We start from the raw sequence: 14,849 nt of genomic DNA on the forward strand, positions 1-14,849 counted from the left end.
GCGGATGTTTGCAATTTGATCTCTGGTTCCTCTGCCTTTTCTAAAACCAGCTTGAACATCAGGAAGTTCACGGTTCACATATTGCTGAAGCCTGGCTTGGAGAATTTTGAGCATTACTTTACTAGCGTGTGAGATGAGTGCAATTGTGTGGTAGTTTGAGCATTCTTTGGCATTGCCTTTCTTTGGGAGTGGAATGAAAACTGACCTTTTCCAGTCCTGTGGCCACTGCTGAGTTTTCCAAATGTGCTGGCATATTGAGTGCAGCACTTTCACAGCATCATCTTTCAGGATTTGGAATAGCTCAACTGGAATTCCATCACCTCCACTAGCTTTGTTCGTAGTGATGCTTTCTAAGGCCCACTTGACTTCACATTCCAGGATGTCTGGCTCTAGGTGAGTGATCACCCCATCATGATTATCTGGGTCGTGAAGATCTTTTTTGTACAGTTCTTCTGTGTATTCTTGCCATCTCTTCTTAATATCTTCTGCTTCTGTTTGGTCCATACCATTTCTGTCTTTTATTGAGCTCATCTTTGCATGAAATGTTCCTTTGTTATCTCTGATTTTCTTGAAGAGATCCCTAGTCTTTCCTATTCTGTTATTTTCCTCTATTTCTTTGCATTGATCGCTTAAGAAGGCTTTCTTATCTCTTCTTGCTATTCTTTGGAACTCTGAATTCAGATGTTTATATCTTTCCTTTTCTCTTTTGCTTTTCGCTTCTCTTCTTTTCACAGCTATTTGTAAGGCCTCCCCAGACAGCCATTTTGCTTTTTTGCATTTCTTTTCTATTGGAATGGTCTTGATCCCTGTCTCCTGTACAATGTCACGAACCTCAGTCCATAGTTCATCATGCACTCTATCTATCAGATCTAAGCCCTTAAATCTATTTCTCACTTCCACTGTATAATCATAAGGGATTTGATTTAGGTCATACCTGAATGGTCTAGTGGTTTTCCCTACTTTCTTCAATTTAAGTCTGAATTTGGCAATAAGGAGTTCATGGTCTGAGCCACAGTCAGCTCCCTGTCTTGTTTTTGCTGACTGTATATAGCTTCTCCATCTTTGGCTGCAAAGAATATAATCAATCTGATTTCTGTGTTGACCATCTGGTGATGTCCATGTATACAGCCTTCTCTTGTGTTGTTGGAAGAGGGTGTTTTTTATGACCAGTGCATTTTCTTGGAAAACTCTATTAGATTTTTAAGAATTGATACATGTATATGTAGAACTGAATGACTTTGCTGTATGCCTGAGATTAACACGTTGTTAACCAACAATACTCCAATATACAAAAAAAGTTAAAATAAAGAATAGTTTGGTTAAGAATATATCCTTTTGCACAGCTTACTTGACTAGTAAGCTAAACATTAGAAAAAAGTTGCCTAGCTATAGTGACTTTGTAAATCTAAATAAACATTTTAAACCTCAATGTTCTTCAAGGTTGGTGTCAAAACAGAGAAGTAATTTCAGACGTGAAAAAACATTTAAGGCTCTGAGGTTAATGAGTTGTTGGAGTAAGAAGACCAAGTAGTACACATGGAGAGGTGGCAAAACTTTACGTGGTAAGGATCCTTTAAATTTCCATCCTTCTGCACTACCCATGTTTTCAGAGCTGCTATAATTTCATGCAGAATATGCCACTACATTCCAAAAGTCCTTGATCTGCAGTATCACATTAAACACAAGGTTACATTAGAAGAGAAAAAGAACAACGAGAAAGTGAAGGGGCAATGGAGCCTAAGAATCTTCTTGGTTGCTGTGCTAGTTATGTCCGTGTCACTTCCCTGCTGCAGCAACATGGTGGTGAGGCGATGATGGTGATGGTGGTGATGATGGAGACAATGATGATGTGCTGTCTTCCCAGTGCCATTCTGTGCCCCAACATGTGCAAATTAAAGTACACACAATCATGTAATTTTTATGCCTCAGATATTTTGCAGTTAACACTGTTTTCCCCATTTCAGTAAAGGGACTTTATTCTGAGGAGTTAAATAATTGTTTACTCAAATTAGTCAAGCAATAATTAACATGATTCTAAGTTATATAGAAATAATCTTTTTTAAAAAGAGCCTTCTTTCTGTTTTAAACAGTGTATTTATTAATTTAATTTGGCAATGCTGGGTCTTCATTGCTACATGGGCTTTTCTCCAGCTACCATGAGGCAGGGCTTCTATCTGGTTGTGGTGTGTGGACTTCAAGCTGAACTGACTTCTCTTGTGGCGCACAGGCTCTAGGGTGCTTCCACTTCAGCAGTTGCAGCATGTGGGCTCCATAGTTGGGGTTTCTGGGCTCTAGAGCACAGGCTCAATAGTTGTGTCACATGGGCTTAGTTGCTCCACGGAACGTGGGATCTTCCTGGATCAGGGATCGAACCCATGTCTCCTGCATTGGCAGGCTGATTCTTTACCACTGACCCATCACGGAAGATCAGAAAGAATCTCTGATATTACTCAAAATTCAGACAGCATCGATTGTGGGAGCTGTAACTTTAGGATCAAAGAAGGATAACAATAAACCAAAACACAATATGCTATGGCTGTAAGTGCTTTTAATAGGGAAAAAAAAATTTTTTTTTACCATCACAAAAGAGAATTGTAGTTTATTCAGAAAGTGGAGAACAAGTAACGATTGTCTAGTTGGTAGAAACCCCTGCTCAGGTGACAGACAGTCACAGAAGATGGAGAGAATCTTCTGATGGTGCCCGGGAGGAGAGCTGCTGCTCTTCCCTCTGAAGCACTGTGTTTTCTCAGCTGTCTTCCCAGAGGCAAGTGGTGTAGCAGCCTCAGGAAGGAAACCTCTGGCTGTCAGGAGTCCCCACAGGCATATTGCTGGCTGAAAGATGCAGAAGCTTCTTCTGTATTCATGACTTGCTTTGAAGAGAAGATGAAGGTGGAGCTGTGGAGCCAAATGAGTCAACTGCAAATATGGTGATGAGAACAGGGGTGGTGGTGATGGTGTTGATGATGGAGACAATGATGACCTGCTGTCTTCCAAGTGCTATGTATGAGTCTGGCATGTGCCACCTGAATTATACACATTCATTGAATATTGATTCCTCAGAAGTTTGAAATGAAAATACAATTTTCCCTACATTTTACTAAAGGGACTGAAAACCAGGAGAGGCAAATATTTCATTCCTGAAGCCACCAAGTGATAATTAAGGAAATAACATGGAATTAAAATTATGTAGAAGTATTCCCTGCTTATTTAACTTATATGCAGAGTACATCATGAGAAACGCTGGACTGGAAGAAACACAAGCTGGAATCAAGATTGCTGGGAGAAATATCAATAACCTCAGATATGCAGATGACACCACCCTTATGGCAGAAAGTGAAGAGGAACTAAAAAGCCTCTTGATGAAAGTGAAAGTGGAGAATGAAAAAGTTGGCTTAAAGCTCAACATTCAGAAAACGAAGATCATGGCATCTGGTCCCATCACTTCATGGGAAATAGATGGGGAAACAATGGAAACAGTGTCAGACTTTATTTTTCTGGGCTACAAAATCACTGCAGATGGTGACTACGGCCATGAAATTAAAAGACGCTTACTCCTTGGAAGGAAAGTTATGACCAACCTAGATAGCATATTAAAAAGTGGAGACATTACTTTGTCAACAAAGGCCTGTCTAGTCAAGGCTATGGTTTTTCCTATGGTCATGTATGGATATGAGAGTTGGACTGTGAAGAAGGCTGAGCACCGAAGAATTGATGCTTTTAAACTATGGTGTTGGAGAAGACTCTTGAGAGTCCCTTGGACTGCAAGGAGATCCAACCAGTCCATTCTGAAGGAGATCAGCCCTGGGATTTCTTTAGAGGGAATGATGCTAAAGCTGAAACTCCAGTACTTTGGCCACCTCATGTGAAGAGTTGACTCTTTGGAAAAGACTCTGATGCTGGGAGGGATTGGGGGCAGGAGGAGAAGGGGACAACAGAGACTGAGATGGTGGGATGGCATCACCGACTCGATGGATGTGAGTCTGAGTGAACTCCGGGAGTTGGTGATGGACAGGGAGGCCTGGAGTGCTGTGATTCATGAGGTCGCAAAGAGTCGGACACAACTGAGCGACTGAACTGAACTGATTCTTTTATAAGACTCAAAATTTAGACAGCGCTGCTCGTGAGAGCTTGAACCTTGGCATCAAAGGATAGAAACAAAACTTGAAGATGGTATAGTATTATTAAAAACAATTTTGAAAGAAAGGAAACATTTTTGACATCACACAAAGGAACTGTAGTTTATTTGAGATGAGGAGGATAAGCAACAGTTGACCAGCTGGTAGAAATCCCTGCCCAGGTGATAGACAGACCCAAGAGAGGGAGAGAATCCTCTGATGGTGCCTGGAAGAAAAGTTGCTGCTGTTCCATGTGAAGCTCTGGGATGCTTTCTCAGCTGTCCTTCCAGAGGACAGCAGAACAGCAGCTTCAGGAAGGAAACCTCTGGCTGTCAGGAATCACCATAGGCATACTGCTGGCTCAAGGGCGGAGAAGCTTCTTCTGTATCCACGGTAGGCTTTAAAGAGAAGATGAAGGTGGAGCTGTGGAGCTAGGTGAGTCAGTTGTCCTCATCCTCTCCTGATCCAGATAAAAGCTGATGCTGTTACTTGTACTTGGGTGGGCACTTCTGCTGGCATTGTTGGGGAGGTGGCACAGGAGGGCATTTCTGCTGGCACTTTGGAGGTGGGCAAGGCTCAGGGCACTTTGGAGGTGGACAAGGCTCAGGACACTTTGGAGGTGGGCAAGGCTCAGGACACTTTGGAGGTGGGCAGGGCTCAGGGCACTTGGGAGGGCACACTACTGGAGGTGGCTGGCAGGGCTGCTTGCACTGCTGCTGCTGATAAGACATCTTTCTGGAGTATTAGAATCTGAAAGAAATTACACGACAGTGTTCAACAAGGAACTGCTACAAGGAGAAAATCTGAGCTTATGTAATACCATCAGATAGAATCTCTCTAGTCTCTAACGTGCTTAATGTCTTCTACTCTTTTTAACAAATTTCTGACTTCTCCCTCATTAAGAGAGTTTTTAATTAGTCAGAAGAAAACCTTCTCTCATACAATTATTACAAAATTTGTTTTTTGTTTGAAAGAACCAAGCAATATTTTTAATTGTTACTTTGATTTTATGAAAATAGCATCTTTAAGAAAACCCATCATAAGTTCTGAAATTCTGTGTAAGCTCACAAGCAACTTCCATCATCATTATCTCTCATGAAGTCCAAACTGGATGACTTGTGTACAGAGCAAAGGTTCACCAAGAAGGATACAAGGGTTCTCCACCTTCTAAGATAAATGCTTCTCTACCAGAGCAGAGGGATACCCAAAAATACAGAAAACGGAAAAGTACTTTTGTCCTTACCTCTTCATGTCAAAAACTTCATATTTATTTTATTTTTCAATAAGATAATTCAAACATTGTACCAGAAACTTAATAAATACAATATATCATTGGGCTTAAATTTCAAGTTCCTATCAACCATCAACAGAGTAGCATTAAACACAATTATAACTTTGGACACAGCATATTTGCTCTCTGCAGCATAAATTCAACATTGGGAGCCCCAGAACAAAGTAGAACCGAAGGATCAGACTCACCAGTTCTCCAAAATCAATCGGAACTTGAGTAGCAGGAGGATGGTGGTGGTGCAGCAGAGGGTCTTTTTATAGGGCTTGCTGCCCCTCCCAGGGGAGGTGGAGCTGCCAAAACTGGCCTGGTTCAGTCATTTCCCAAGCAAAATGCAAATCCATCCATAAGTGGCTTGACAGGGACTCTGAAAAGAGGAAACATCCTGCTCCAGGATGGAACATAATCTCCTACTGGATTATGTTCTCATGACTCAGAGTCTCTGCCTTAGCTCTCAGGGATTTTCAGCAGTGGGAGGATTTGGCAGGTTCTCCAACTTGTACTCAAAGGCTCCCCTTCTTGTTTGAGGAAGATGGCTCTTTTCTATCTTTCGCCTTCTTTGAGTTATAAAACTTCCTATGTTGTTCCACTTGAACTGGTTGCCATTTTGCAGTACATACTGAGTTGAAAAGGGCCTGGCTACCTGGCGACAGCCTTCTTTTTACCGCAGGTTCTTCTTATAATGGTTTCCTCCTTGATCCATGGCCTGCTAATCTAAGTCTCCTTTCTTCTTGTCCTGTTTGGACTTCATGAGAGATAATGATGATGGGGATTGCTTGTGAGCTTACACAGAATTTCAGAACTTATATGGGTTTTCTTAAAGATGCTATTTTCGTAAAATCAAAGTAACAACTCAAAAGATTGCTTGGTTCTTTCAAACAAAAAACAAATTTTGGAATAATTGTAGTGCCTCGAAGACCTGAATAGAACAAGACTCACCCTCTCCTGGTAAGAGATAATTCCCCTGCCTGTTGGCCTTCAGCAGGGTTTTGGCTTGGTAGAGTTTGAATTTTCCAGCTCAGTAGCCTTCCCGTCATGATACTTAGTGTTCAGTGAAGTGGTGACCTCTAGAATCTTCCTTTCACTGCCATGATCCATAAAAAGCAGGACATCAAGCAAATTCCTCTGACCTTTATAAATCTGTTTTACCTTGGATCACAGGGAATTCAATACGAGTGTAACATCACCTATAGTAATTCAGATGTTCCAGCAGCTTAGACCCTAGACCTACAACTGAAAGCAAAGCTTTTTGCTCATAACTGCCCAACTTGACATACCACCTGCTCCTACATAATTTCTCCCAAGTGGCCCCTCTTTATTTCTTCCACTTTTGAATAAGGTTTAGAGAAGTGTTCAAAATTTCTAGCTTCTTGCCCCTATGAAATGATTGGAAAACCTAGTCTAGAAAGCAATGCCATTCAAACATCTAATTATATATGAAAGTTGAAATCACTTTATTAATAATTCATTCAGTATAGCTAATTGCCATTCATTCATAACATCTTAATCATTAATAATAATTTTATTATACTTTCAATTCATTTAAAAATCCATCTTAAAATGTTAAAAGATTTTCCATAACAGTCACAGTGGAATATAAGTCAAATGATCCTATTTCTTTCTCTGCTTTCTTCATTAAATTTGTCAGTGTGCTGGAAGGTTTGATAGTTCATTTATGAGTGAATTTGACTGGCACAGGGTGCCCAGATACTTGGTTAAACACTATCCTGTGTGTTTCTCTAAGGCTGTTTGTGGATGAGCTAAGAGGAGCCTGGCAGGCTATAGTCCACAGTGTCACAGAGTTGGACACAACTGGAGTGACTTAGCAGGCACATGCGATGTTTAAATAAGTGGCCTGAATAAAAGAGGTTGCCTTCTATAAGGTGGGTAGTTCTCAACAGTGCATTGAAGACCTGAATAGAACAAGACTCACCCTCTCCTGGTAAGAGATAATTCACCTGCCTGTTGACCTTCAGCAGGGTTTTTGGCTCGGTAGAGTTTGAATTTTCCAGCTTTAGTTATTTCTCTCTTTTTCTCTGTCTCTCTGTGTGTCTCTCACTCTTTTTTTATAAAATATGTATACAATATATGCACTGTAATATACAATTTCATGTACATGATTTTCTGGGGCCGATTAAATTAGAAATTCAAAAAGTTAGTATAAATTGAAGTTAAACTATTAATATTATGTGATACATGTGATCTGTAATTTTGGCAAATATAATGAGCCTTTAGGGAATAACTAACTTTCAGTGAACAATACCCTAGTATGTTTTCCAACCCTGACCAAAGATTTTGTTTCTGCCTTTCACAGATTTATCCCTCAATGATGCTTCCACAGTTCCCTGTTCTTTCCCGGAGCTGAACAGTCCTCTTTTCTGTGCTGTTCCCTTGGGCACTCAGGCTTTTTACGGTGAGCCTTGGCTTTTGAGGGTTCCTGTCTAGTTTAGAAATAAGTTATAATGCTGGGTTTATGTTACTGTAGAATGTAGAAACACATTTTTAATGAACTCAGGATGTCCCCTGTATTCCTCACTCTTACGCTTCCTTAGACTGCTATGAAGTGCTTAAAATTCTTTATCAGGAAATAAATATTTGTATTCCAATTAAACTTCAGGTTTAAATTGTGTGAAACAATAATAAATGTAAGATACTGTGTAAGACTCACACCATCACATATAAATGATTGAAAGCAGGTTTGTGAGGGGAGAGAGAATCAGAGCACTAAAGATCTGAAATCTAGGGTAATTATGAACTTAGGGCTGATCTGATACTTTGCTTTCTTCTACTCTTTCCCAAGATGTTTTGGGCTTCTAAGAGACAATAATTTTAAAATTATGTTAATGTTTATTTTCTGTCTTCTCCTTCAATTGTCCAGACACCTCAGCTTGCTGTATTACACTTTGCTCCCCAATGTATACCTCTTAACTCTCCAACATTGATATGCTGACATGTTGTCAATACATTTACTGAATAGTCCTTTAATATCTTTTCAAATTCTTCCTGTGGTCAGGAGGGCTGACTAATTGTTGCCATTTAAACATCTAAAGTAATATTGGTAGATCTCCCTTCCTTGTCTTGGCCAAATCATCAGGATGCTTTTCAAGAATGTGGTTAATAGGAGAATGAGGAAGAAGAGGAAGTGGAGATACGTGAAACCTGTGACAGAGTCACCAGCTATGCTCCAGCAAATAAAGGATTACTGAATCAACCCATCATCACATCCGTTAAACAGGTTAGGTTCCCTGAACTGTCACTGTTCCTGTCAATAAGGAACAGCTTTTGACCAAGATTACCACTGAGCATGATCATCCAGGAACAGAGCCATCACTATAGCACCTTCAGGATTAGTGTCTACAAGCAGTGTCATCACCAAATGGTTCATGTAAACTATTGAAGTTGCTACTGTGTACTAAGTACCTGAGTGCAGTCAGAATACACGTTTTATACTCAATAATGGGGACCCAGAAAGTTAAGAGGAACTAAAAAGCCTCTTGATGAAAGTGAAAGTGGAGAGTGAAAAAGTTGGTTTAAAGCTCAACATTCAGAAAACTAAGAACATGGCATCTGGTCCCATCACTTCATGGCAAATAGATGGGGAAACAGTGGAAACAGTGTCAGACTTTATTTTGGGGGGCTCCAAAATCACTGCAGATGGTGACTGCAGCCATGAAATTAAAAGATGCTTACTCCTTGGAAGGAAAGTTATGACCAACCTAGATAGCATATTCAAAAGCAGAGACATTACTTTGCCAACAAAAGTCTGTCTAGTCAAGGCTATAGTTTTTCCAGTGGTCATGTATGGATGTGAGAGTTGGACTGTGAAGAAGGCTGAGCACCAAAGAATTGATGCTTTTAAACTGTGGTGTTGGAGAAGACTCTTGAGAGTCCCTTGGACTGCAAGGGGATCCAACCAGTCCATTCTGAAGGAGATCAGCCCTGGATTTCTTTGGAAGGAATCATGCTAAAGCTGAAACTCCGGTACTTTGGCCACCTCATGCGAAGAGTTGACTCACTGGAAAAGACTCTGATGCTGGGAGGGATTGGGGAAGGAGGAGAAGGGGACGACAGAGGATGAGATGGCTGAATGACATCACTGACTCGATGGATGTGAGTCTGAGTGAACTCTGGGAGTTGGTGATGGACAGGGAGGCCTGGTGTGCTGGGATTCATGGGGTCGCAAAGAGTCGGACATGACTGAGCGACTGAACTGAACTGAACTGAACTGATATAGTAAGATGAGACAGTAGTAGCCACACTTTGATGTCATTTCCCCTGAGTATGCCATAAGGACTTTCATAGCCTCTCTCATCTCAGGGTGGGGCCAATCCTCAGGGTAATTTGATCCACCGTGATAAGCCTACTGCTTTAATCCCATCAAAAAAGCATGCTCTTATCTATTCTGTTTATTGGTTTACCATTTATAGCAAAAAAAAAAGGTGATAATAGTACCCTACATTTCATCAGGCAACCTACTGCTACATTTTGTCCATTATAACTCAAGATTTTTCCTCCATTCAGTCTTCAAGGTTTATAGTTACAAATTGATTCACCACATGAATACTGTGGATTCATATGCCACATTATTATGTAGCTCTGTAGGGAGTGTTTCCTAGATTCCATCTGTTAGCTAGTTAGAATAGGAAAAAGGAGTCCAGAATGGCAGTGCCTAAAAATAAAGAAGGGAAAAGCCAGTGAAAATAGAACAAAGGAAGGCCTGTGGACCAGAGTGAGAACCTCAGGTAAAACAGACAGCCCTCCTGGCTAGCCCAATTTACATAGGGGAGGAGAAAAACCATATAAATAGAGGAGCCAAAGTTGAGCCTGGGGGCTGTCTTCTCTTCACGTCATTTGGGTTAGCCAGCCCTCAACCTGGAGGATATATTTTCCTTTGCTTGCCAAATAAAACTGAGCTGTAAGTACTTATTTAACATATATGCAGAGTGCATCATGAGAAACACTGGGCTGGAGGAAACACAAGCTGGAATCAAGATTGACAGGAGAAATATCAATAACCTCAGATATGCAGATGACACCACCCTTATGGCAGAAAGTGAAGAAGAACTAAAGAGCCTCTTGATGAAAGTGAAAGAGGAGAGTGAAAAAGCTGGCTTAAAACTCAACATTCAGAAAAATGAAGATCATGGCATCTGGTCCCATTGCTTCATGGCAAATAGATGGGGAAACAATGGAAACAGTGACAGACTTTATTTTCTTGGTCTCCAAAATCACTGCAGATGGTGAGTGCAGCCATGAAATTAAAAGATGCTTGCTCCTTGGAAGAAAAGCTATGACCAACCTAGACAGCATATTAAAAAGCAGAGACATTATTTTACCGACAAAGGTCCATCTAGTCAAAGCTATGGTTTTCCAATAGTCATGTATGGATGTGAGAGTTGGACCATAAGGAAAGCTGAGCACTGAAGAATTGATGCTTTTAAATTGTGGTACTAGAGAAGACTCTTAAGAGTCCTTTGGACTGTAAGGAGATCATACCAGTCAATCCCACAGGAAGTCAGTCTTGAATATTCATTGGAAGGACTGATGCTGAAGCTGAAGTTCCAATATTTTGGCCACCTGATGCAAAGAAGTGACTCATTGGAAAAAACCCCTGATGCTGGGAAAGATTGAAGGCAGGAAAAGGGGGCAACAGAGGATGAGCTGGTTGGATGGCATCACTGACTCGATGGACATGAGTTTGAGCAAGTTCTGGGAGTTGGTGATGGACAGGGAAGCCTGGTGTGCTGCAGTCCATGGGGTCACAAAGAATCAGACATGACTGAGCAACTAAACTTACTGAACTGAACAATCCAAATGAAGTGCCCCTAATATTTGGAACTTACTTACAAAGCTTCTGGCCTATGAAAATTGAAATCCAATTGGCCAGTGTTCAAATAGCATGGTCTAAGTTTGAATTTTATGAAAAAACTGTGAGATGACTTAGCAAACAAGGTGGCATGCCAAGATCAGCACACTTCCAAAGGTCTTCAAAGCACCAGAAGCAGGAAACACAAAGGAGACAGTCTGAGATTGCCTTGCAGCCTCTCTAATGTATTGAATATGTAACAAGAATATAGGTCAGAATAAACCACAGCAAGATCTTTTTGTCGTCCAACTCTTAGAATAAAGAAAATAAGAAACAAAAATAAATTGAATCTAATAAAACTTAAAAGTTTTTGCACAGCGAAGGGAAAAATCTCAATAGAGAACTACCTTATGACCCAGCAATCCCACTCCTGGGCATGTACCCAGAGAAAACCATAATTCAAAAAGATACATACAACACAGTCTTCATTGCAGCACTATTTACAAAAGCCAGGACACAGGAACAACCTAAATGTCCATCAACAGAGGAGTGAATAGAGAAATTGGTGTACAAAAATGCAGTGGAATATTACTAAGTCATTAAAAAGAATGAAATAACACCATTTGAAGCATGGATGGACATAGAACCTGTAACACTGTGTGAAGGAAGTCAGACAGAGAAAGAGAAATATTGTATGATATCACTGTATGTGTTGAATCTAAAAAGAAATTATACAAATGAACTTATGAACAAAACAGAAACAGACTCACAGATTTAGATAATGAACTTTTGGTTACCAGGTGGGTTGGGTAGGGCACAGGTAAAATTAGGGGTTTGAGACTGACATGTACAAACTGCTATATTTAAAATAGAGAACCCCTAAGGGCCCACTGAATAGGGTAGGTCTGCTCAATATTATGTAACAACCTTAATGGGAAAAGAATTTGATAAAGGATACATATATATGTATAACTGATTCACTCTGCTGTCCACCTGAAACTACGATATTGCTAATCAACTGTACTCCAATATAAAATAAAATGTTAAAAAAAATAAGATCTATGCTTAAAGAACATATCTGCTTTCACAATGACTTCACTAGTAAGTTAAGCACTTGGCAAACAAACTGCATAGGAACAGAGACTTTGTAAATTTAAACAAATATTATTAACCTTAATGTTCTTCAAAGGTGGGGTCAAAACAATCTGGAAAGTAAATCCAGAAGTGAAAAAAATAAAAACCCTGGGATTGATGTGTTGTTGGAGAAAGAAGAGCAGGGGCTATACATGGAGAGGAGGCAACACTTTGCCTGGTAAGGACTCTTTAGTTTCCCTTTCTTCTGTACTACCCATGTTTTAATAACTACTATATTTTTTAAAATAAAGTTATTCTCTTTTTTAAAAATTCTATTTATTTATTCACTTATTTTTTGGCTGTACTGGGTCCTCATTAGAACAAGCAGGCTTTCTCTGGTTCCAGCCAACAGGGGTCACTCTCTTTTGGGGTGCACAGGCTTCTCATTCCAGCTTTCTTGTTCAGGAGCACAGGCTCTAGAGTAGAGTGGGCAGGTTTCGTAGCTGTGGCACACTGTCAGGAAGTATTTAACAGGAGGCTTCCTGTGTGCTGTTTTGGATCTGTCCAGAATCCTGTTCCTTATTAATTCCTGAATACAGGAATTAAGAGGAGAGGCAAGCCTCTCCAGGGGCTGAGGGATCAAGGCATTTCCTTCGTTAGTTTTTCAATACGGAGATAAGCACCCTCTTCCTTCTTGTGGACCATACGGTAAAAGTGATTGTTTACAACTCTCTCTCTCTTTAATATGGATCGCCTATGTTTTGTAAGTCTGGCATTTTAATCTTTATCTTTGCTGAGAATAACTACAGCATATATGCCCACACCATGTTGATTAAAACATCTTTGCTCCATCAGAGCTTGGGTCCCCATGTCTTTCTTTCTTTCTTTCTCTCTATCTCTCTATTTCTGGCTGATTTCCTAGAACGCGAAAGCTGGCTCAGTAACCCAAGAAATATTAGCCTGTCTCATTCTTTCACTTTCTCATTGTCGACTCCGGACCACCAGGTTCCGGTCCATGAAAGGACCTCAACAGCACACAAGCTTAGTTGTCCCCCAGCACGTGGAATCTTCCCAGAGCAGGGAATGAATTCGTGTTCCCTGCATTGGCACAGGTGATTCTTAACCATTGGACCACCAGGAAGTCCAAGAACTGCTATACTTATGTGGAACATCCCACTAATTTCCAAAAAACACTTCATCAGCAATATCACATTAAACCCAAGGTCAAATTAGAAGAATAATGGGATAACAGAATGGGAAAGAGTAATGAAACCTAAGAATCTCCTTGCTTGCTATACTAGTTATGTCTGAGCCACTTTCCTGTGGAGCAAACGTGGTGGTGGTGGTGGTGGTGGTGCTTGTGGTGATGAGGGAGACAATGGTGAACTGCCTCACCCAAAAAAGTGGCATTTTTGTGACTGGCTTGTGCCAACTAAACTAAACAATTCATTTAATTTTATGCCTCAGACAAGTTTGCAATGTAAATAAGATTTTCCCTACATTTTAGCAAAGGGACTGTAAACCTAAGAAGTTAAAAGATTTGATTATAAAATCAATCAAGTAATAACTAAGAAAATAATATGTATTGAAATTATATAGAAATGATTGTTAACAGCATGGCAAGATTCAGATAACACTGATTGTGAGAGCCTAAAACTTGGCATCAAAGAAGGGTGTAAACAAACCAAGATGATGATATGATACTGTTAAAAGCAGGCTTTAAAAGAAAGAAAACATTTTTATGCCACACAAAGAAATTGTAGTTTACTCAGGAAGTGGAGGATAAGTAACAATTGCCCAGCTGATAGAAACCCGTCCCCAGGTGACAGACACAGAATACAGGGAGACAGTCCCATGATGGTGACCAGGAGGAGAGCTGTTGCTCTTCCCTCTGAAGTGCTGTGATGCTTTCTCAGTTGTCCTCCCAGAGGAAAGTGGCGCAGCAGCCTCAGGAAGGCAATATCTCTGGCTGTGAGGAGTCATCACAGGCATATTGCCAGCTGAAGGGTGGAGAAGCTTCTTCTGTATCCATGATAGGCTTTAAAGAGAAGATGAAGGTGGAGCTGTGGAGCTAGGTGAGTCAACTGTCCTCATCCTTTCCTGATCCAGATAAAAGCTGATGCTTCTACTTGCTTTTGGGTGGGCACTTCTGCTGGCATTGTTGGGAAGGTGGCACAGGAGGGCATTTCTGCTGGCACTTTGGAGGTGGGCAAGGCTCAGGGCACTTTGGAGGTGGGCAGGGCTCAGGGCACTTTGGAGGTGGGCAAGGCTCAGGGCACTTGGGAGGGCACACTACTGGAGGTGGCTGGCAGGGCTGCTTGCACTGCTGCTGCTGATAAGACATCTTTCTGGAATCTTAGAATCTGAAAGAAATTACATAACAGTGTTCACAACAAGGAACTCCTACAGAGGGACATGGCAAAAATTGTGTAATACCATCAGACAGAACCTCTCCAATCTCAAATGCCCTTTAAACTCTTCAACTTCTTTTAACAAATTTCTGGCTACTCCCTCCTTAGAAAATTGCTTCATTAGCCCAGAGAAAGTCTTCACTTTATCATACAAT

At 40.7% G+C, this 14,849-nt stretch overlaps 1 protein-coding gene across 1 annotated transcript; it reads right to left on the reverse strand.

Moving 5' to 3' along the window:
* Nucleotides 1-14,408: 14,408 nt before the first annotated feature.
* LOC102282544 (small proline-rich protein 2E) lies at nucleotides 14,409-14,627 on the reverse strand. Its single transcript, XM_070363309.1, has one exon. It carries the CDS (start codon nucleotides 14,625-14,627, stop codon nucleotides 14,409-14,411), a length of 219 nt encoding a protein of 72 aa, XP_070219410.1.
* Between the last annotated feature and the right edge of the window lie 222 nt (nucleotides 14,628-14,849).

Source organism: Bos mutus, chromosome 3 (genome assembly GCF_027580195.1).
Source record: "Bos mutus isolate GX-2022 chromosome 3, NWIPB_WYAK_1.1, whole genome shotgun sequence".
Taxonomy (NCBI): Eukaryota; Metazoa; Chordata; class Mammalia; order Artiodactyla; family Bovidae; genus Bos; species Bos mutus.

Excerpts from the sequence above, each read along its gene's own strand:
- LOC102282544 (XM_070363309.1), bottom strand. The coding sequence starts at position 14,627 with ATGTCTTATCAGCAGCAGCAGTGCAAGCAGCCCTGCCAGCCACCTCCA.